General features: G+C 40.4%; 1 protein-coding gene across 1 annotated transcript; it reads left to right on the plus strand.

The window, feature by feature from the left end:
• The first annotated feature begins 517 nt into the window (after positions 1-517).
• LOC129099403 (atrial natriuretic peptide receptor 1) lies at positions 518-19,434 on the plus strand. The gene is made up of 10 exons (XM_054608635.1): positions 518-660; positions 1,710-1,903; positions 2,498-2,853; positions 4,964-5,098; positions 12,611-12,744; positions 12,788-12,858; positions 14,079-14,177; positions 15,316-15,407; positions 15,942-16,082; positions 18,983-19,434. Exons 1-10 carry the CDS (start codon positions 518-520, stop codon positions 18,986-18,988), a joined length of 1,371 nt encoding a protein of 456 aa, XP_054464610.1. The 3' UTR covers positions 18,989-19,434.
• Positions 19,435-21,830: the final 2,396 nt, after the last annotated feature.

Genomic DNA, 21,830 nt, shown 5'->3' on the forward strand with positions numbered 1-21,830 from the left:
ACATATTCTAGTTTGTTTAGCATTTGTTTGTTTACCACATAATTCCATATGTGTTCCTTCATAGTTTGGATGTCTTCAATATTAATCTACAATGTAGAAAAAAAATAAAAATAAAGAAAAACCATTGAATGAGAAGGTGTGTCCAAACTTCTGACTGGTACTGTATGTTCAAAACACTGACTATTGAAATGCAATTCAAATATGAATAAACACACCTCACACACAGTGCCACCATTTGAATATTGAATTAAATGATACACTATTTGAAAACTGCGTTTGTTGGTATTTCATACTCAATGTAAGTTTAAAAAAAGAGTCAGTCAGTAGCTTTAAAACGTTTATTTCGAAGTGTGCAACCGGAAGTTGAGAAGACGCTGCTGCGGGCTTGGTTCCTCCACTGACATCTATGTAAAAAAAAAAAAAGAACGGGACTTGTCGTCAGTGCGGGTCCCTCTGCAATGACTCTGTCCTCTGAGGCCACCGTCAGAGAAAGAAGACTAACTGCAGCACGAGTCCCATGTCATCGCTGGACTTGATGACAAAAGAGTGTTTAGCATCTGGGACCCTGTCCTCGGCCTCCCTCAGAAGAAGGTTCATAAAGAAGAGGAGGGTCGCTCCCTGGACGCAGCAGGATGCGGACAGCGACTGTCAGCTGTGCAGGTGAGACTCACGAGACTGTCCCAGAAAGTTTGAATTCCCTGGAATAAACCTAATCTTCTGTTCCAGCTGCTGGGTGAGCTTTGATTTGACTTAATGAAGCTCTGATGGTCGACGCAGACATTCTCCTCATGTCAGGATCATGCCCTTCTGGCTTTCTAAAGTCACATTCAAGAGATGAAATTGTCCAAATTATATACAGAATTTTTTTCTTTTAAAAGAACGATATTTTCATACACCGAAAGGTTAAGATGTCATGTATTTCAGATTAAAAATGAAATGTTTTTCTTCCATATGTATCATTGAGGATACAACTATTGATTATTTTTGCATTACTAATTTCTACATTTTTTTTTTTTAAGGTTAAGTCACTAAAAGGTAAATAAAGTAGTAAAAGATGCCCATCAGTGGTTCCCCGAGCAGTACTTTGCCTTATTTGCGAAGCCAAAACTAAAGCAAAATGTACACTTTTACTTGATGAATAATTAATAATACATAAAAATCCATTATAACATATGCTATCAATGACTTTTCTGTGGACTGATTAATTGATTAATCATTCAATAAAAAAGATGATTCAGACATCATAAGTGACAAAATAAAAAATTGAAAGATAGCAAGCTCTTGAAATATGTAGCTTGTCATTCCATATCTGTGTTTCATGATATCTCAGAGAAAAACGGCCATGTCAGCTTTTGAAAAATGAAGGTGACCTTTACTTACTTACTAAATTGTTCCCTCTTAAGCACAAAAATACTTTCTGTGTCCATATGTCCTCATCTGCCCATGTCTGTGAGGGTTTGCTCATTCTGAACTTGTGCAGCCCTAAATGTGTGACTGAGCAGACTTTAGTTGTGGCTCGATCCCACCGTCTGCATAGGTGTGAAATCATCCTGCAGACATGTAGAATCAAACTTCATGCAGCAGTTTGTTAGATGTGAAGGTGAGAAAGTATGCAGTTCTGCCTTTCTACATGACACTTTGTACAAGTAGTTTGTTTGAAGCTCACTGAACCCTTCAGTAATTCATCCGTTATATTCCTGTTTTTCCAGGTGCTCCATATTTTCCCTGTCTGGCAGTAGTCGCTCTGTTCGTCGGATTTTGACAGCCTGCATCATCTCTTTCCTGGCCCTGCTTGGCTCTGTATCCATAGACCTCAGCTCCAACTTTGACCTGCTGCACACAGCAGAGGCTGCTTACGACGAGCTTACTTCATGCAGGACGATTGCTATCCTGCAACTCGTCAGTAAGCTTCAAAAGATGAGACATTTGTTTACCAAAGATATGGGCAATGAGACATTGGAGGCAAGTTTTTCAGAGATTGTATTTCCTGTGTTCACTCATCTCTGTGGTGAAATGGCGGCTCACAGCAATGGCCATGGGCTCCCTTGTAGTGTTGAATTGGCTGGATTTTGCCAAGAGTTGAGGTGGAGCATTCAAGGATTTCTAAATACTTCGATGGATACAAATGGCACAACTGAAAGTAGTACTTCTGCTTACTCCCTCGCGATCGGAAGACTTCTTGACATCTGGGGTACAGTAGAAGATACTTTAATCAAAGTCAAACAGAATTCGTACTGGAGAGATGTACTGTCTGCAAGACTACTGATCAAATTCATAGAGCTCAACCGTCAGTTGATGGACTTCCCCCACATGGCAACTCACACTGACTTCCAGTACAAGTGGACTTATGTACAAAGCTACCTTGGCTTTGCTAGAGTTATGACAGAACAACTGAATGACTGCTGGGTAGAGAACATCGACCTCAAGTTAAACTCAAGCCAGCATGTTAAACCTTCTTATATTTTTGACACAAGTCTGTGGCTGATCTCTGGAGCAGGGACAGAGATTCTGTCTGGGTCTCACACGGGAGTTCAGGCTCTGACATACACTCAAAAGTGCCTGTTTGACCGCGCGGTGCCAGCTCTCAGGTTGGCATCTCGATCCGTGTCTTCGGGTCTCAGTATGAGGGTCTGCCTGTTGTCCATAGCCTGCCTCATCTACCCGGTAGTGATGTTCTCATTCAAGCAGATGACCGCGTGGATACAGAACTACGCCCGGAGTTTGAAGGATAAGACAGAGGACCTGAAGCGCCAAAGGCAGTTGGCTGAGGATCTGCTTCACCAAATGCTACCCAAGTCAGTCGCCAAGCAGCTCCGCCAGCAGAAACATGTTGAGGCAGAGAGCTATGAAAAGGTTTGTGCATTCGCAAAGATTTACTTTATTTATCTCATTGTGTATGGCTCAGGTACAGGCTATAAACCATTTACAAAAAACAAGAAGGCTCACCAGCTTATCAATTGTATCTCAGTACCTGAAAGCACTGCAGAGGGTGTTGAAATCTGCCTAATGTATCACAGGTACTCTACTCCCTACCATTTAGGCTACCCAGCACAAAAGGTTACTGCAGAGGGTGAGTCAGATACACCTCTCACCCTGTCCAAAGACTATTTGCACTCCTCCTCTCTGGGAGACCCAACAAGTCTCTCCAATCCGGGCCAAGCAGGTTCAGAAACAGCTTCTTCCCTCAGCTGTCACCTTGTGGAACTCTGCACCACAGTGATAGGGACTTGTTGGTGTTGTCCTTGGTACTCGACTCGGTACTTGCTGTTGTTGACTTTCAGACTTTACCTGGGACTTGTTGCTCTTGACTTTGGGACTTGTCAGATCAGACTTGGTACTTTAATCTGGATTTCAAGACTTGAAACTTGAAACTTGTGGCTTGGAAAATAACTTTCCACGGTGCTCTCTCTTTCTTTCCACGAATAACAAGGATTTGGAAACCCCAAGGTGTTAAAGTGTTAATGGAACTGTTATTGTGATGAAGTGATTGTTAAAAAAGACAACAGCTGCTGATAATATCAGATTGTTTTACTTTTAATGTCCATGAGGGAAAATCATCCTGCAACAAGGCACGATAAAAAAACAACTGCGACACATCTGCAAACCTTAAAGGCAAATAGTAGAAACAGACAACGCTGTTGAAGACAGATAAGACGCTCCTCCCCATTCACTTCTAACATAAAACCAAACGAATTCAGAGCTCATGGTTTTGCAAGGGTTGTGGGGGGCTGCTGCGGCAGCTACCTCTGCAAGATCTGCAAACATGATGAATGAATGTGTGTGTTTGCTGCCTTTGTTGCTATTGTTGGCGTAATTACCTATAATTGCCCTGTTCCATATTCATCAGGAGATAAAACAAGTTATTTGGGTGAAAATTAGCCTGGCTTATTGAAGAGGTTGGAAGCAGCTGTACCAAAAGAACAGCACTATGCACGGTGTGTGTGTGTGTGTGTGTGTGTGTGTGTGTGTGTGTGTGTGTGTGTGTGTGTGTGTGTGTGTGTGTGTGTGTGTGTGTGTGTGTGTGTGTGTGTGTGTGTGTGTGTGTGTGTGTGTGTGGGGGTCTGTTTAAAAAGATCTGTTTAAAATGGGATGAATTTTAAACAGATCTGGAAAGGAAATCTGCAAAACAAATTGTTAATTCTGTTTAGCTTGTATGTCCTGACAATTTTTTTTCACTCGATCTATATGTACAGTGGTTGAAAGTAAAGTAAGTACACCTACTCAAGTAGTTACTATACTTGAGCATTTCCATTTTCTACAACTTAATACTTTTATTCTACTAATTTTGTACTTTTACCAACACTTTTGAACACCATCTATCTGACAGTTGTAGTTAGTTACCATTCAGGTTAGGTTATACGCTACATTTTTTATACTTGTTTAACATTCAATTATTTGTTCCCAACCTTATTTGGCTTGTGACCCCTTACAAAATGTTTTGGGGGCAAGGTTGCCATATTTAACAGTTTTCCATCCAAATGGACTATGATTTATTAAATTAGATAGCTAAAATGGCAGTAAAATGAGTAATATAATACCTGTGTACTTCTACTGCTGATACTTAAACGACACAGATCTGTTCATACTTTTTTAACTTCTATTGCTGGTATTTTAACTACATGAAGCTGATAAAACTTCTGTACTTTTATTTAGGATTCAAAATTTATTTTTTTTACTAGTATTTTGACATTGTTGTATTGGTCCTTTTTACTTAAGTAAAGACAATATATGCTCTACTAGAGAGAGTTGTTAATTCAACTGTATAATTTGGATGTTTTCTGTATTTTTTAAGCCTACCCTCATTGATATAAGAGGTGGACAAAATAACACAAACCTTACATTATGACTTTCATGAAGTTGCTAGGTTCATTGTGTAATAATAAACTGTATGTTTGCCCAGTTTTCTAGAGGCAACCAATTATTTTGTACACTGATGGAGTCACCTCTCTCCGTTTTGTTCCAGGTGACCATTTTTTTCTCAGACATTGTGGGCTTCACCTCTATCTCTGCATCCTGTGCTCCTCTTCAAGTGGTGGAGATGCTAAACAACCTCTACATGTGCTTTGACACACGTATAGACTCCTACGATGTCTACAAGGTAACAATGAAATGTCACACACGCATGCTCATTTAGTTAGGAGAATACAGTAGTTGGGTAGCATACACGTGCTTTATTCTACTGTAAGCTAAGAGGAAAAGGTTGCAGCTCAGTAGTTTTAGTTGTTGCGTGCCTGCATTTCCAGCCTCAGTACAACAGTCATCCCTCAGTTTGATTGCCACTCTTCACCGAGCGCTTCTGAGCAGTGGGTCAACCAGGGGTTGTACCTTGTTCCTCTCTTTCAGGGAACAGAAGTTATAGTCATAACATTTTGTTCCTTTTCAGTCGATTTACTCGTTACAACACATAGGACATATATTCATGCCACAATAGGGGCTGTCACATCCCAACCAAGCAAAAGTGTGTGGTGATGACCAACTGGCTGTGGCACCGATATTACTCACAGATACCCCTTTAGATAAAAGCCCCTGATGTTGCTATGCCCCTGGTTGGTTGGCCCTCACATTGTGAGGCAAGGGAAGATCTTTGCTGTTGGGAGCCAGAGAGACAGCCTCCGCAATCCAGTGAGAAAGCTGCTGTTAAGACAAGGCTTTGCTTTTGATAGGTTTAGCAAAACAGATAAACAACTGGCCCCCTAAACTCCCACTCTGATTACGGTCTATGTAGGACACACAGAGAATGCAACCTCCCCCTTTCCTCTGAAGCAAAAGGAGGGGGAATAAAGCTCAAGAGCCCAAAAGCTATAGAGCTACAGGATGAAGGGATCATAGCCAACATGACAAGTAGATATAGCTGCTAAATAGAGCTTAATGGTGGAAAAGGATAAGATAGAGCACTAATATGGGAGTAAATTTCAGTCCAGACACCAGTGCTCAAACTCCCACCATTTAGAGGCACATAGGCTTATAGTGCATGATGCCCTTTCAATCTGGATCATTGCCACCACACTTTGGGATAGATCCATAGCTTTAAAATTGGACCACAACAGAGAGGCATGTACAGTTATGGTCACGGATGAACCACCTCCCCTCCTATTTTAGAGAGGAAGACCCTACAGAGAGGAAGCTGCCAGGGCCTCACCACCAGCAGTCTGATTATCTCGGCATACCACGACTTTGCCGGCCACAGACCCTTTGCACACCCTTTCTATATCAGGCAGTAAAATTTCCACTGTGGATAAATGCATACAGGAGCGTGTTGGGCCAGCGGCGTGCATCCAGTCCAGAGGTGCATTGTTGTCTGCCATGGCAAAGAACCGAAGGTAGTGGGAATTTGCCCTGGAGGCAAAGAGGTGGAGTTCTGCCTTGCCGAAACAATTCCATATTTAAGGAAAAGGGTAAAGGGTACAATCTCCACCCTCTCAAAAGAGATCCCCCCTGAAGAGAACCCCCAACTCCCCTCTGGGAGGCATCTGTGGATACCACCTTGCGAAAGAGATCCTCCCTATAGAGGAGCTCTGGCACAGTAAACCATAATTCCCTTCATGGGAGGAAAGTCTCCTCTTGTCAGCCCAAGAAAAGGAAACTACCGACTCTGGGTTAGCAAGCTTTTCCCTGAGAAGCCCAGAGATTGTATGTGACAATGGCAGCACCAGATACTTGTATGCTTTGCCTAAGAAAACTTTAGAAATTGCCAATGGTCTGGTTGTATTGCTACGTGAAATGAAGTGTCTGGGAGTTCAATAGTTGTAAACCAATCCCCCCGGGATGTACCAACCCTTGTTTGCCTCCAAAGCGTGAAGGCTGATATAATACTTGGGCAACTTCTTTTAAGACTGAACCACTGAATAAAACATGGAAGACGCCTCTTGGGCAGCAACAGATGAAGGAAAGCCCAATGCAGCTGGGGCCACTCTCAGCTTAGTCCCAGGGCTAGGGGGGGGTGTGGTTTCATCCTCCTAGGCGCTGAGCCTCTCTGGATGCGGGCCCTTGCCGCAAACCGAGTAGTGGCCTCTCTGGCTGGAAACCTGAACTTGCAGGTGGTTTCCTCTTGAGGGGAGGCGGTGGCATTGCAGGCTTGCGGTTGCTTGGATTGTGGTAATTATGCTGCACAGGGCTACCGTCTGCTTCTTCTTCAGCTCAAACTTTACCTGGTTGGTGTCAAGAGACTGCCCAACAAAAATCTCAACCAGATAGGCAGCCCTGTTCCTATCTGGAATGCCAGAAAGGGATTCAGCCACAGGTGTCTTTGTGCCACCACCATCGATACTATACCTCTGCCCAGGGAGAACGCTGCAACACGGGCCGCATGGAGAGTGTAATGTCTGGAGCATGGTGCCAGTGTTTGCCTCTGCTCGGTAGATCTTCTCCATCTGAGGACGGCTCCATAGGTGCAGAATCGACCATGCCAACTTTCTCCGCTTAATCTAGATCCAATTACTCTCCATAGCCGGGTACCATGAAGAGGGGAGACAAAATCCAGGCCCTTTTTGACTATTTTCAGCTTCGGGGGGTTAGGAAAAATCCTGTTCCAGCTTCTGAGCCTGCAGAAGAGTAAGAGCTACTCTACCTCCAGTTACTTGCATTGCCATACAGTGAGAGGAAGGATATGTAGTCCCCGCACGTCGGTACCACGACAAAGCCTGCCCTTCAACCTCTGACAAGCTATGCATATCCAAGCCAATGTCCAGGACCTTATTGTCATCTACGTCTTCTACGTATTCCATTTCAATTAAGAGTTCCTCGCTGTCGGACTCAGACAAAGCTGACCAGCTTTTGGAGCCAGCCTCAATTGGCCATTTGAAAAACTGCAGTTTTTGGATCTACTGTGTTCGGCTCCATTCCGCAGCACTGAGGTTGCTGCCTTTGCCGCTTGGGATAAACCCATACAATTTGATAATTTGCAGGTATGTTAAAAACAATATCATCAAATTTTTATTTATGTTCCAAAACATAAATAAAAGGAATAAGATCCTGTCATATCTGAAACAAATAAAGACTCGACAATAAATACTCTGAAATACTGAAAAGAGACTGGGTGGGGAAAATATATTACAGTACATTCTCATCCAGAAACAGAAGAGGAATATTTGTTGATTTCCACGTGTGGGCAAATCTTTGCAGTCTAAACATGATATTACGAGTGAACAGAGGGCTTTAGACATAATGTAAGACAAGCTGGCTTTGATACATATCTGGAGACTACTGCACCCTCTTCAAAATGAATACATTCTTCTTTCACCTACATACCCTTTTACTACAGAATAGACTATTTGACTACTGAAAGGCATAAACTCATCTGATAATCTTTGCAGATTGTTGAATATTATGTGGGAAGTTAGGAATAATGCCTTGCCCTTGGAGCCTAGAAGGCATTTGATAAGGTTGAACTTGCATTACTGTTCTTCAGTCTAAAACTGTTTCGCTTTGGAGCATCATTCGTACAATAGGTGAGCTTATTATTACAGACCCAATGGCAACTATATTGACTAATGGTAAAATGTCACAATCTTTTAAATTAGAATTTAGCAAAGGACGAGGGTCGCAATTTTTTAGAACCACTGGTAATTGCATTACATACAAATTGTTGAATTGTATTGTATAATTAATATTAAAGGCATCCTATTAGGCCAACAGGAATACAAATTATTTTCATAGGCTGATTATATTTTATTGATTTCCAGCAGCCCCCCCGAGTAGCAGCAGAAAAAACACTTTTATAGTTATTATAGAATTAATTGGTTTTAAATTAGAGAATATTAGAGGCTATGCTCATGTCAAAAATTCATACCAATGCGATTAGAGATCATTGTCAATTTAAATGGTCTCTTTCAGGGATGATATACTTAGAGATAAAAATGACACCAAGACTACACAACATAATTCAAACGAACTTCACTCATGCTATTGATAACATTAAAAAATACTTCATAATTGAGTTTAAATAAATTTCTCCCTGCAAAAAATAATTAATAAAAATACACATTATCTATATGTTATCCACAACTCTCCTTCCACACATACTGGGACAATATAACAGGGAAAAGGCCCGATTAAAAAGCTGTTTATTTATGAAATCTGGGTAAAATCAGGAATTTGTGTTCTGGTGACTTGACCTGAGTGGATTAGATAAAATCCTTTGGGGAACTTAAAAACTACTTAAATCTTCAGGATGAACAAATGTTGGACCTCTTACAGACAAGACAATGTATGAGGGCAAGCATCCAATCCAAACCTAATAATATGACCGGGACTGAAGAATTATTCTACAGATGCACTAATTAAGGAAACTCATGCGCCCAATCATGAGGTCTTAAAATTAAGTTGGAAAAAAGATCTGACAGTGATCATTCCAGTAAACAATTTTAAAGAAATCATATCTTACTGGCATAAAGTCTCAAGTACAATCACAACTCACCCTATTTAAATCCTGAATAGAAGTTATTGGACAAGTAAACAATCATGGCTAAAGTTGATCAATAGTGACACCTGCTGGCAGTGTAGGGAAGCTACAGGTACTTTGGTGGATATCCCTTTTTAAATGTTTAAGATATTTATGTGTGAGTTGATGGTAAAGGGGATATAAAAAAAAGAAAATCAGTAATATTTGTGATATAGCATGGATACCATGTGGTCATGTGTTCCTACTTCTTTGTACAACTTAAATCATTTTTTTTTTTGCAAATTAAGATTTAAGGAAAAAAGACACCCCTCCTTTGCTCATTCCTTAAAATACTGTTGAGAAGATATCTGTATAGAAGGGGTGATCAGCCATTATGGGTCAGCTTTGAGGTTCTCTGTCTGTTGAACGGTTGGTCATTCTGGTTAGTCAAACCAGGTTATAGGAGAACATTTAGGAGAACATTTGTTCAAATCAAAAGGGGTGGGGTCAGAAAATTAATATTATTTCTGGGGTTTTTTCAACAGGATCTTTGTTCGGGTTGTCACGTAACAGCCAATGCAGCTATGTACAAGAATACAATTATTGCCTTGATACCAGACACCCTAAGTTTTTCTTTTTTAGTTAACTCTTCTTTTAGTTGAAACTCAAAATGTCTGTATTGAATCAATTATATATCATGACAGTCTCTAACTACTTGCACCAATATACCTACAGTGGGTACAGAAAGTATTCAGACCCCTTTAAATTTTTCACCCTTTGTTTCATTGCAGCCATTTGCTAAAATCAAAAAAGTTCATTTTTTTTCGCATTAATGTACACTCAGCAACCCATCTTGACAGAAAAAAACAGAAATGTAGAAATTTTTGCGAATTCATTAAAAAAGAAAAACTGAAATATCACATGGTCATAAGTATTCAGACCCTTTGCTCAGTATTGAGTAGAAGCACCCTTTTGAGCTAGTACAGCCATGAGTCTTCTTGGGAATGATGCAACAAGTTTCTCACACCTGGATTTGGAGATCCTCTGCCATTCTTCCTTGCAGATCCTCTCCAGTTCTGTCAGGTTGGATGGTGAACGTTGGTGGACAGCCATTTTCAGGTCTCTCCAGAGATGCTCAATTGGGTTTAGGTCAGGGCTCTGGCTGGGCCAGTCAAGAATGGTCACAGACTTGTTCCGAAGCCACTCCTTTGTTATTTTAGCTGTGTGCTTCGGGTCATTGTCTTGTTGGAAGGTGAACCTTCGGCCCAGTCTGAGGTCCTGAGCACTCTGGAGGAGGTTTTCTTCCAGGATATCTCTGTACTTGGCCGCATTCATCTTTCCTTCAATTGCAACCAGTCGTCCTGTCCCTGCAGCTGAAAAACACCCCCATAGCATGATGCTGCCACCACGTTTCACTGTTGGGATTGTATTGGGCAGGTGATGAGCAGTGCCTGGTTTTCTCCACACATGCCGCTTAGAATTAACGCCAAAAAGTTCAATCTTGGTCTCATCAGACCAGAGAATCTTATTTCTCATAGTTTGGGAGTCCTCCATGTGTTTTTTGGCAAACTCTATGCGGGCTTTCATATGTCTTGCACTGAGGAGAGGCTTCCGTCGGGCCACTCTGCCATAAAGCCCTGACTGGTGGAGGGCTGCAGTGATAGTTGACTTTGTGGAACTTTCTCCCATCTCCCTACTGCATCTCTGGAGCTCAGCCACAGTGATCTTTGGGTTCTTCTTTACCTCTCTCACCAAGGCTCTTCTCCCACGATTGCTCAGTTTGGCTGGACGGCCAGGTCTAGGAAGAGTTCTGGTCATCCCATACTTCTTCCATTTAAGGATTATGGAGGCCACTGTGCTCTTAGGAACCTTGAGTGCTGCAGAAATTCTTTTGTAACCTTGGCCAGATCTGTGCCTTGCCACAATTCTGTCTCTGAGCTCCTTGGGCAGTTCCTTCGACCTCATGATTCTCATTTGTTCTGACATGCACTGTGAGCTGTAAGGTCTTATATAGACAGGTGTGTGCCTTTCCTAATCAAGTCCAATCAGTTTAATTAAACACAGCTGGACTCCAATGAAGGAGTAGAACCATCTCAAGGAGGATCAGAAGAAATGGACAGCATGTGAGTTAAATATGAGTGTCACAGCAAAGGGTCTGAATACTTATGACCATGTGATATTTCAGTTTTTCTTTTTTAATAAATTTGCAAAAATTTCTACATTTCTTTTTTTTCTGATTTTAGCAAATGGCTGCAATGAAACAAAGAGTGAAAAATGTAAAGGGGTCTGAATATTTCCGTACCCACTGTATGTATCAATATTGACAGTGCCATATCTGAGCAGATCCAAAGTAGCCAGCTGAGTTGTGCTGACTGCTAAATGTCAGAACACTCTGTTAGCTAATATGGTGAACATTCACTGCCAATGGCCTTTCGGGAAGTAGATCCAGCATGTAACTCCTCCTAACCAAACACTGCTGTTTCTACATTTCTATTACAGAGACACAAAGTGTTCTTTAATCAGCTTTCAAGGTAAAAGGAGGTCTATCTTTGGTGTTTATTTGGACAGAGCCACATTTACATTATTCTGAAACAACAGCTGGGCCAATATTTGTTGTTTTTATTATTTTAGTAAAGCTTAAACAAAAGTTGGTCGATGAACTAAAGGAAAAACTTGATTTGAAGATTAGTTGATAATCTGGACTTGACCAATAAGATTGGACTATGTAAATACACACCCCTAGACTGAAATCTGGTATCCATGTTTGTACTTATTTCAGTCCAGTATTGCTGCAAAACTGGGTAGGAAAATAATATTTGGGCATGATTGTTGGTATGTCTTTACATGTTTAAAAAACTAAAAATGTTTTTGTGATTTTCTCAGAGTATTCCCTTCAAAATAATCAACTTGTTGTTTTCCATGTGTTACAGCTATAATTTTTTTCTGGTGCAGTAAAATTATCAGTTTCAATTATTATTAGTCACTTTTTTAAATGGTAATTGCTTTGATTTCCTGACTACTTGTAAATCCACAATCCTTTGTATTCACTCTATTGGATGTTCTTCTAGAAGCTGTTGAGTTTATCCGCTTTACTGCTTTTTTTGGCCCTCTTTTACAACATACCTTTTTTTGTAAATAACTACAATAATGATTCCATTTATCTTCCCCCTATGAATCAGTTGTCAGATGTTGGTTACAGTCTTCAAATTTGTTTGGCCAAAATCTTGTCAGGTGGAGACAATTGGGGATGCATACATGGTTGTGAGCGGTCTGCCTGAGAGGAACGGAGATAGACATGCTGATGAGATCGCGAAGATGGCGCTGGATCTGGTAGCAGCCGTCAGACAGGTCTCCGTCCCTCACATGCTTCAGCATCTTCACTTCCCGATTCTGCTCCTCACCTTCAAGGCCCTCCACAACCTCGCCCCTCCATACATCTGTGAACCACAGGCTGCAGCTCCGAGCCGGTATCCACACAGGTGAGAGACGCGTCCTCAAGATGCAGCTGGTCAAGTCTGTAATGTCAACACAAAGTGATCATTTGAACATCGAGTCAGGTACTTAGCTGTGGGTGCCATCCAATACTTTACTCCAGGGAGAAAAACCTTGAAGATGACAAGGGAACAACATCAAACAGAGATATGGTTTCTTACTGGTCCTTAGAGGATGATTCTCAGTGACGACTCCTTGATCTTTCCTCTCAACCCGTTATCACTCCCAACTAGTCTAATACCGACAGCTTTCAATTAACTCCAATGTTAACCCATCTGCATCATTATTAGATAGGCAGAGCAATGGACATAGTATAAAGAACAGAATAGTATAGTCTGCATAGGGAGGACAAACAAAGACAGACTTTCACCCAGGAAAACGCTGTTAATGTTTTGTGTGAAACTAGGTCAAGGTTGACTTATTCTACCTTACTTTTGTTGCACAGCTAACATAGTTAACTAATGCCGCATACGGAAGATACGTGACAGGCGCACTTATTTAAATAACTACATTTACATATTTGACCAAAACCACGATACTTCCCTAACCTAAGGAAGCCTCAGCCTGTTGCTCCCTTAACCAAACCATGGAAAACTTAAAAATTGGTAAACCTATGATGGGAGTTTATTTCGGAAAGACACTACTTGTGTAACGAGCAGAAACTGACATGCCATCCCTGACACGTAGAGCCACTGACAAAGCAAAAACCTAATCACTGGTTCATAAATACACTCTCAGCCAATCACATCACTGGTCTCATGTCTCTGAAAAATCTGAGCCAATCACAGTGAGGCATGACAACAACAGCTCTACAAATGTAAAGACACTTCTGAGGAAATCTGGCTGTTGGAAACCCTTGTACTGGTAAGGCTTTCAAAATAACACTATAGACAATATATTGTTCTTTTTGTCCAACCCTGTTTCATTGTGGGAGGGTTCAAGCTTCTTCTAGGAGACTGAAGCACAGCTATAGAAATTTAATGAGATCAAAATCAACCTGGTTTGCCCTGGCCATTTGAATAGTTTAAATGTAAATGGCACTCAGCATTGACCGTAGAAATAGAATGAGTTAATCACAGTTCTTTGCAGTGGCAAAGTAAAAATGGCCGCCGCTATGACTATCCTGCTATGTTCATTTGAATGGGAGTGTTTGTTCTACTGTCATTCTATTTTCAAGAGCACAGTTCTTTTTCTCCTTGTTCTATAGGTCCATGTGTGGCGGGAATAGTGGGCTACAAGATGCCAAGATACTGTCTGTTTGGAGACACCGTCAACACAGCCTCTAGAATGGAGTCCACCAGCCTGCGTATGTGTACCTGAAACACAATACACAAACAAACTCAGCTGTGCCCATGAATAGTTACACACCTCACACACACACACACACACACACACACACACACACACACACACACACACACACACACACACACACACACACACACACACACACACACACACACACACACACACACACAATTCAGTTTTACTTCTTCAGACTTAAGTATCTCCAAGTATGAACATCCTCCAAAAAAAAACCCATTTTGGGGCAGACAGCAGTGCTTTTTAAGAAATGTATACACATAAGTGTTTTAATAGATACTAGACCCTTGAAAAATGTATCATTTAATTCAAATTTTGAAACAGTGATGGTGCTTAGAAATAACATTTCTTTTTACAATCAACACTTGAAATGATGAAGGCACTTTGAATTGAATTGAATTGAATTGAATTGAATTGAATTGAACTTCAATTTCAATTCAATTCAGTTTATTTTGTATAGCCCAAAATCACAAATTTGCCTCAGAGGGCTTTACAATCTGTACACATGCGACATCCTCTGTCCTTCCCTCACATCGGCACAGAAAAAACTCCCCTAAAAAAACCCTTTAACAGGGAGAAAAAAGGAAGAAACCTATGGGAGAACGACAGAGGAGGGATCCTTCTCCCAGGATGGACAGAATGCAATAGATGTCATGTGTACAGAATGAGCAGCATAACAGAGATACAACACATTCAATGTATAAGACATAAATGATTCATATAATCACAGTACTTGCAAATGACAAGGTAGTACAGGGCGACTGTGGCTCAGTGGTAGAGCAGGGTCGTCCTTCAATCACAGGATCGGCATCTTGATTCCCGACACCTCTAGTCCAATGGCGATGTGTCCTTGGGCAAGACACTTTACATCAAATTGCCCTTTCAGGCTGTATGAATGATTAGTTAGTCCTGGTGGTCAGGTGGCACCTTGCATCTTATCCCCTGTCATCAGTGTATGAATGGGTGTGAATGGGTGAATGATGACATGTAGTGTTTAAGTGCTTTGAGTTGGCTGAAGACTAGAAGAGCGCTATACAAGTACAGACCATTTACATCTGTTTTGCTCAACTTTGGCTGGACCCCAGTCGTGTTTACAGCATGTGTTACTGTTTGTGTGTCAGCTCAGAAAATCCACACCAGCTCAGAAACCTACTTGGCTCTGATCAAAGACAACGCCTACGAGCTGCAGCTCCGTGGAGAGATTGATGTTAAGGTAAAAGTTTCCAGCCAACCTGTCAGATTCATTTTCCGTGTTGTAGTGAGGCAGTTACACAGTGACAGTATGTCTTTGTATTGAGAAATCATTTTTCTTATGTCATTTTAAAGCTTGAAATAAACCTGGTTAAACAGTTGAAAGATATTCAATAAAAATATTAAAACCTCGTCTGATCTGTCAATGTAAGATCACTAAGTTCAGTCACAGTTTTCATATATTATGTCATGTCCTTATTTTTACAAAGTTTACAAAATAATGGCTCAGTTCACACAAAATCAACATAAATGTACCTTCTCACACCGTCTAAGTACTGTATAAGTTTGCATATAACTTTTTTATTTTGCTTTAGTATTGGGCGGCGGCATAGATGGATAGCTCTGAAACCTCTGTATATAAAGCCCAAACTTCTCGGATGGGTTACCTATAGTGCTTTTGTTAGTTTTTGGAATTTGGGTGAACAGATCTTTTAAATTGGATTCCTCATTAACAGTCATCACTGTTCCTCTTTTGTGTCCTCCCGTCTCCTGCCAGGGTAAAGGAAAAATGAACACATACTGGCTGATTGGCCATAAGAACTACAGTGTGCAGAATGACAGTCTGGTTTGCCACTGGAATCCCAACATGGCCAGAAAGAAGAAGACGGTGGCAGGCAGTGATATCTCTGTGGGCAATGTGAGTTGAACTGGTTCAGAATTCCATGAGACTACCATTAGAGGTGCTGTGTTGCCTGTCAGAACGTTAGTCCCTGTCTTGTATCTGTTTCCCTTCATTCCCTTCCCTTTCTGTGCTTCAAATCGCCAACTTGCGGCCTGCTTTGGTTATTCCCTACTTGTATAAAAAGCTTTTTGTTTTTGTTTCCTTTATTCGTCCTCATACTGCATATTTAACGTCTCCACTGCATGTGGTTCATTCTCTTTGAATACTTTGGTCCACTTTCCCTTCTCTATTTTATTTGGAATATCCATATAATTACGGTCATTTGTATTTCTATGTGATTCTGTAAATTCTCAGTTTTAGTAAGAGTCATCTATATTTTCTGTGATCTGGACATATTTGGTATGGTTCATATCATATGGGTGTTACTGTAGCTATCAGTTTCTGACTTGTAAATAGTGTTCACTTCAAGTTGAACTGATCACTGGGAAACCTTTTCTGAAAGCTCTGATCCAACTTTATAAAGTGCTAGAAGGCAAACAAATATGGCCGCCTCACGTCAGCCCAAGTCTATCATACAAGGTAAATTAATAGAAGTCAGTGCCATAACGTCAATGAACTGTATTTTTGAACCTCACTATACCAACTGTGCAATCATACAACTGTCTTAAGTTGTCCAGTGGCGTGAATGTTTGCATGTCGTGAACATGGGAATCTTTCCCATGGTTATGATCCATCGTGAAGATAGTATGAATATTCCTTTGCAGCAGGTTGTGTCCTGCGATTTCACTGAGTGGAATTCCAACCCACACTATTTATAAATGCTGGCTTCTTTCTCAAAGTTGTGAAAAAGTTTGTATTACAGCACAGCTTACAAGTATGAAGCAGTTGAAGTCATGAAAGTGGATAACTGAGCATCTTAATGCCACCTGACCATTTCCCTTCAATCACACTTCCCTCCACTTCTTTCTGCTGTTTCCCTACTATACTGTAGCAATATGTTAGCCCTGTTCCTAATCCTGATCAGCAGAGAGTTTTGAAAACACTCCCTAGATGGTAGAAAATCATATTATCTGTCAGAGAGAGAGGGAGAATTTTGTAGTATGAATTAGAAAAGCTGTATGGAAAAGGCAAGATTTGACAAAACTTTTTTTTAAGTTACCAAATAATTTTTGATTCTCTTGACAGAAAGCAAATGGGATTTTTCCATTGGATTTAGGATTATAGTGACCACCAGTACAAAGACCTGCAGTGCCAAGACTTGAACAAAGTCCTGAAGCTCTGACCATAATCAACAAGCTTCAGGAGAGACACCAAACAACATGGCCCAACCAAATCATCTCTAGACAAACAGGAAATTATATCAAATATCGGAACAATCCTAAATCATAAAGTAAATTTAGAATCCTTTTCGACCCTAAACAGAGAGTACACAGTGGCGGAGTACCTGACCACTGTGACTGACAAAACAAAGGAAAACATGTACCGTATTTTCCGCACTATAAGGCGCACTTAAAAGCCTTTAATTTTCTCAAAAAACGACAGTGCGCCTTATAATCCGGAGCGCTTTATATATGGATTAATTCTGGTTGTGCTTACTGACCTCGAAGCGGTTTTGTGTGGTACACGGCGCTCTGTCAACATGTTTTAGTAGACTTAGTAAACTACAAAGCCGCACCGCAGCAGCATCACGGCTACCGTAGTCAGGAGCGTCGCGGAGTAATACATACTGTGCTTCACCATAATATTACAGTGTGTGTGTATAAGGACCCCAACATGGCACCTGTCAAGAGACACGCTTACGACGCGGACTTCAAACTCAAGGCTGTCAGTCACGCAGGAGAACATGGGAATAGAGCAGCTGCGAGAATATTGTGAATACGCTCATTAACGTTTGTTGAGAGTTATTGTGAACACGTTTAATAAAGTTTGACTGACTGACTGTTTTGTTTCGCTTAATGTGCCTTATAGTCCGGTGCGCCTTATATATGAAAAAAGATCGAAAATAGACCATTCATTGACAGTGCGCCTTATAATCCAGTGCGCCCTATAGTGCGGAAAATACGGTACAATGTAAGGACTGACTGTACACAGCCTTGCCATATAGACTAATAGTAATAATAAACTGTGTCCACTTTGTCCAAAAGACAGGTGCAGACAGATTCTCACTTCTTACTGTAGTGTGACATATATAAAGATGTAAGAGAAGTTTTCTTTAAACAAATAAATTATGTTTATCCTGAGTTTATCCATCTCCGGGATCCTCAGAAACTGCCCTGCATTGGGAGGGAGAAAAACCAATGCGCCACATTAGCCGCAAGCTGCAATATTCAATAATATGTAATTGTATTGTTATCTGAACATTCATGCCAATAAAGCTTACTTGATAATAGATAGAAAAAGAGAGAGGGGTCACAGGATGGCTGATGGTCCAGCACAGAGCAGTTTGTGAAAGCACTGAAGTCATTGAGCCGAAAAACACTCAGCTCCATCAGTGATTTTACATGTTTTATTGATTTTAATGGACCCTTTTTCCTTTTGGGGTAAATCATGATTGGTTGTAACTTTTTCCATACAGTAGATTGCCCACCATCTGGTGAGTTCCCAATTCCAATCAGCTCTTCCATTAATACATTTTAAAGGCTATTAAGTGAGTGCCTGCATTTCAGGAGAAAATGGCTGGACTAGCTATAGCTTCTGAATTTACTGTGCTTAGATGTGGTTTGACAACTCCACCCAGTGACACTCTGCAGAATTTTGGTGTTATTCTATGAAATTGGAGGAAAATGAAATAATGTTATGTACATCTATTTATATGTCCTGAATTTACCTTACATACGTACCTCTGTGCCAGTCATCAGTGACAGTGCAGAGCCTCAGTGAGAACGCCACCACCCCAGTGTCCCTTCCCTCCTCAGTGTTGATCCAAACCCCCCCTCACCCCGGGACAGACAAGCCCAGCCAGAGCGTGGCGGCTCAGATGGAGCCTCGCGGCGGCAGCTACGGTACCCTGGGCTCCATGATCGGGGGCTTCAGGGAGGGGATGAGAGCCCTCTGTCCAGCCAGCGTAGGAGCAGCAATGGGCTCAAACCCGAACTGCTGCTGGGCTCCAACCTCCACGTGTAACCAGCTCAGGACTTCAGTAACCACGGGAACATCAATTAACCGAGGAGAATTGCGGAGATTCGATTGTAGTAGATAGTGTAATAACTGCTGAATAATGTGATTACTTGCAACCCTAAAGGAATAGTCCAGTTCATATTTGCTTCTTGAATTTTTAAACATATGAGTTGGAAATCGAGTTTAACATGAATCACCTGATCTCATAGCTGATATAATAGCTTAACTTTTTTAGGAGTAGTAGGGATTTCTTTCTGTGGTATATATGTATTATTTTTGTATATTTTTTTGTATATATTGTATGTCTATTTGTTTGTATTCTGTTTCTTTTGTTTGTCACTGTGAAGCACTGTGTCCTTAATGTGAAGTATAAATAAAGTTTCATTTTGATTCTTATTTGACAAAAGTGTGACTTTTGTAGTTTAAAGTGTACATTTTGCTAGAGCCAAGACTTTCACTTAAAGCAGCTGGTATCTATCTTTTGAGTATCTATGTATGATATCAAATTGTGAAAACAATGTGACAATGTGTTTGGTGTCTCTGGTAGTGATGAACCTCTAGAGAATGATCAGTGGTAATATGCAGCTCCCCTGGGCTTCACAGAGCTTTACGGTGAGTTTCAGCTCATCAGTCGCTTTTCAACTATCAACATTACTGTCAATATGTCTGAGACAAGCTCACACATGTTGTTTAACCCACAAGCTCACTGTCTTGGTTCACTCTCACTGCTTTAACTGGTGGTAGAGAAGGCACAATTCCTGTGCCAAGTTCTTCTTAACTTTTCCAGAGGAGCAATAGAAAGGCATCCTGACTGTAAACATTACAAACTAGGATAGGATGTTCACGGACCAGGACAGGAGGGCTCTACAGCGCGTGATTAAAAGAAGAACATCTTTGGTACCCATCTACTGAGCATCAGTGATATTGGTGAGAAAAGGAGCCTGAGAAGGATATTCAAATATAAAACCCACCCAAACACAACCTGTTCACCTGCTGTTGTCTGGAAGAGATTCAGAAGTATCCTGATAATGATCATGTTACTCTGTAACTGCTGGATGTGTAAATGTGGCCAAACAAATACAGCTATTGCAGGTTTTACAAAATATGCGCCTACACACGCCAACACACACAGTTGTGTTTTCATTACTTTTGGGGACATTACATGGACTTACTTTACTGGAGACCCAAACCATAACCACTATCAGCTTAATCTTAACCCTTACCCTAACCTTAACCTAACGCTAAACTTTTACTTAGTCTTCACCCGAAAATGTTACTTTTTATGATATGGGGATGTTCCTTTCTATGTTTTGGAAGGTGATTCCTCACAATGTGACTGTGATTTAACAGATTTGTGTCCCCACGAGTCATGAAAACACACCCCAACACACTCACACACAAATCAGCCCAAATTACAAAGTGGGCTGCTGAAATGCAGTTGCATATGATCAAAAATGAAATTTATTAGTTTTGAATCTGTAAGTCTGATTTGCTATTCAGTATAAACTATTGATTTTTTTTTTTAAAAAGCACATTTTGTTTTTACTGTGCTATTCAATAGCATTTGCATCATTCATCATTTTTGCATCACAGGAAATGTCCATAAAATATGAATTTAGTTGGTAGAAAAGAGCTGGCAAAATCTCTAATTCATCCATTAATAAATGTAATAATGCTGCAAAAATCATGTTTCCAATGTTTCCACAGAGAAGTATAGGCCTTTGACAACTGCACACAAAGAAAGTGTGCATTGAATTATTTAAGTGTCCCTCCTTCACTGCATAAACTGCACTATGATGTACTATGTTGCTATGCTATGGGCAGTCTATTATCTCTAAATATGACAATATCACATCACACAACTCTTCTTCTTTCCATCATGCTTTTATGAATTATGGAATTTAAAACACCTTAATTAAAAAAATCAAACAAAATGAAATACAATGCACAGCGATATATATATTTCAACTTTATGTATGCATTTACTAAGTCATGATTAAATCAACTAATTATTTTTAATTGTGGTGGAAATTTTCCATGCCATGTTGAGTTGCAGTGTTGTCCATCAGAGAGCAGCATAGAGCCGCAAATTATGAAGCACTTTCATGAGCAGTATAAACTGTATATTTGTTCATGTAAATATGAATGACTTTGAAATATTGTGAATATTAGCCCATTATTAGATTAACTTCCGTTCCCTTTTTACCTTTTTAAGTCTAAAGGCTACATTCTGTAATTTAGGACTGTTCTGTAAAAACTCCCCCTAGAGGGCCCCATTGTGTGATATGAACGTTTTTTCTAGAATATTGGCAAAATTGTTGTGTATGCTTACAACTTGATTCTCCAGGGTCCCTTCAAGTAACCTTTAGTTATTATAGATTAATACGGTCAATAATGTCCGACACAGTGTATTTGTGTGTATGTGAACTGACTTGTTTGATGAAACTGGTCAGATTTAAAATGTTCAGATATTATAACATCTAGCAATTTAAATAAAATAAAATAAATAATTCTAATCCCCCCTTTGAGATTGAAACACTATAACTCAGGAACACAGATTTTGACCATCATTCACATTTGGTTCTGAATCGGTGTCACTAATCTTGGGTGCCTATATTGAAACTGTGATGAACGTATAGATCTACT

This window comes from Anoplopoma fimbria, chromosome 12 (genome assembly GCF_027596085.1).
Source record: "Anoplopoma fimbria isolate UVic2021 breed Golden Eagle Sablefish chromosome 12, Afim_UVic_2022, whole genome shotgun sequence".
Classification (NCBI taxonomy): Eukaryota; Metazoa; Chordata; class Actinopteri; order Perciformes; family Anoplopomatidae; genus Anoplopoma; species Anoplopoma fimbria.

Bases quoted from the DNA above. Each gene is read 5' to 3' on its own strand.
- LOC129099403 (XM_054608635.1), top strand. From the start codon at position 518: ATGTCATCGCTGGACTTGATGACAAAAGAGTGTTTAGCATCTGGGACC. The intron at 661-1,709 runs GTGAGACTCACG...CTGTTTTTCCAG, and splicing joins AGCGACTGTCAGCTGTGCAG to GTGCTCCATATTTTCCCTGT. The intron at 14,178-15,315 runs GTATGTGTACCT...TTTGTGTGTCAG, and splicing joins AATGGAGTCCACCAGCCTGC to CTCAGAAAATCCACACCAGC.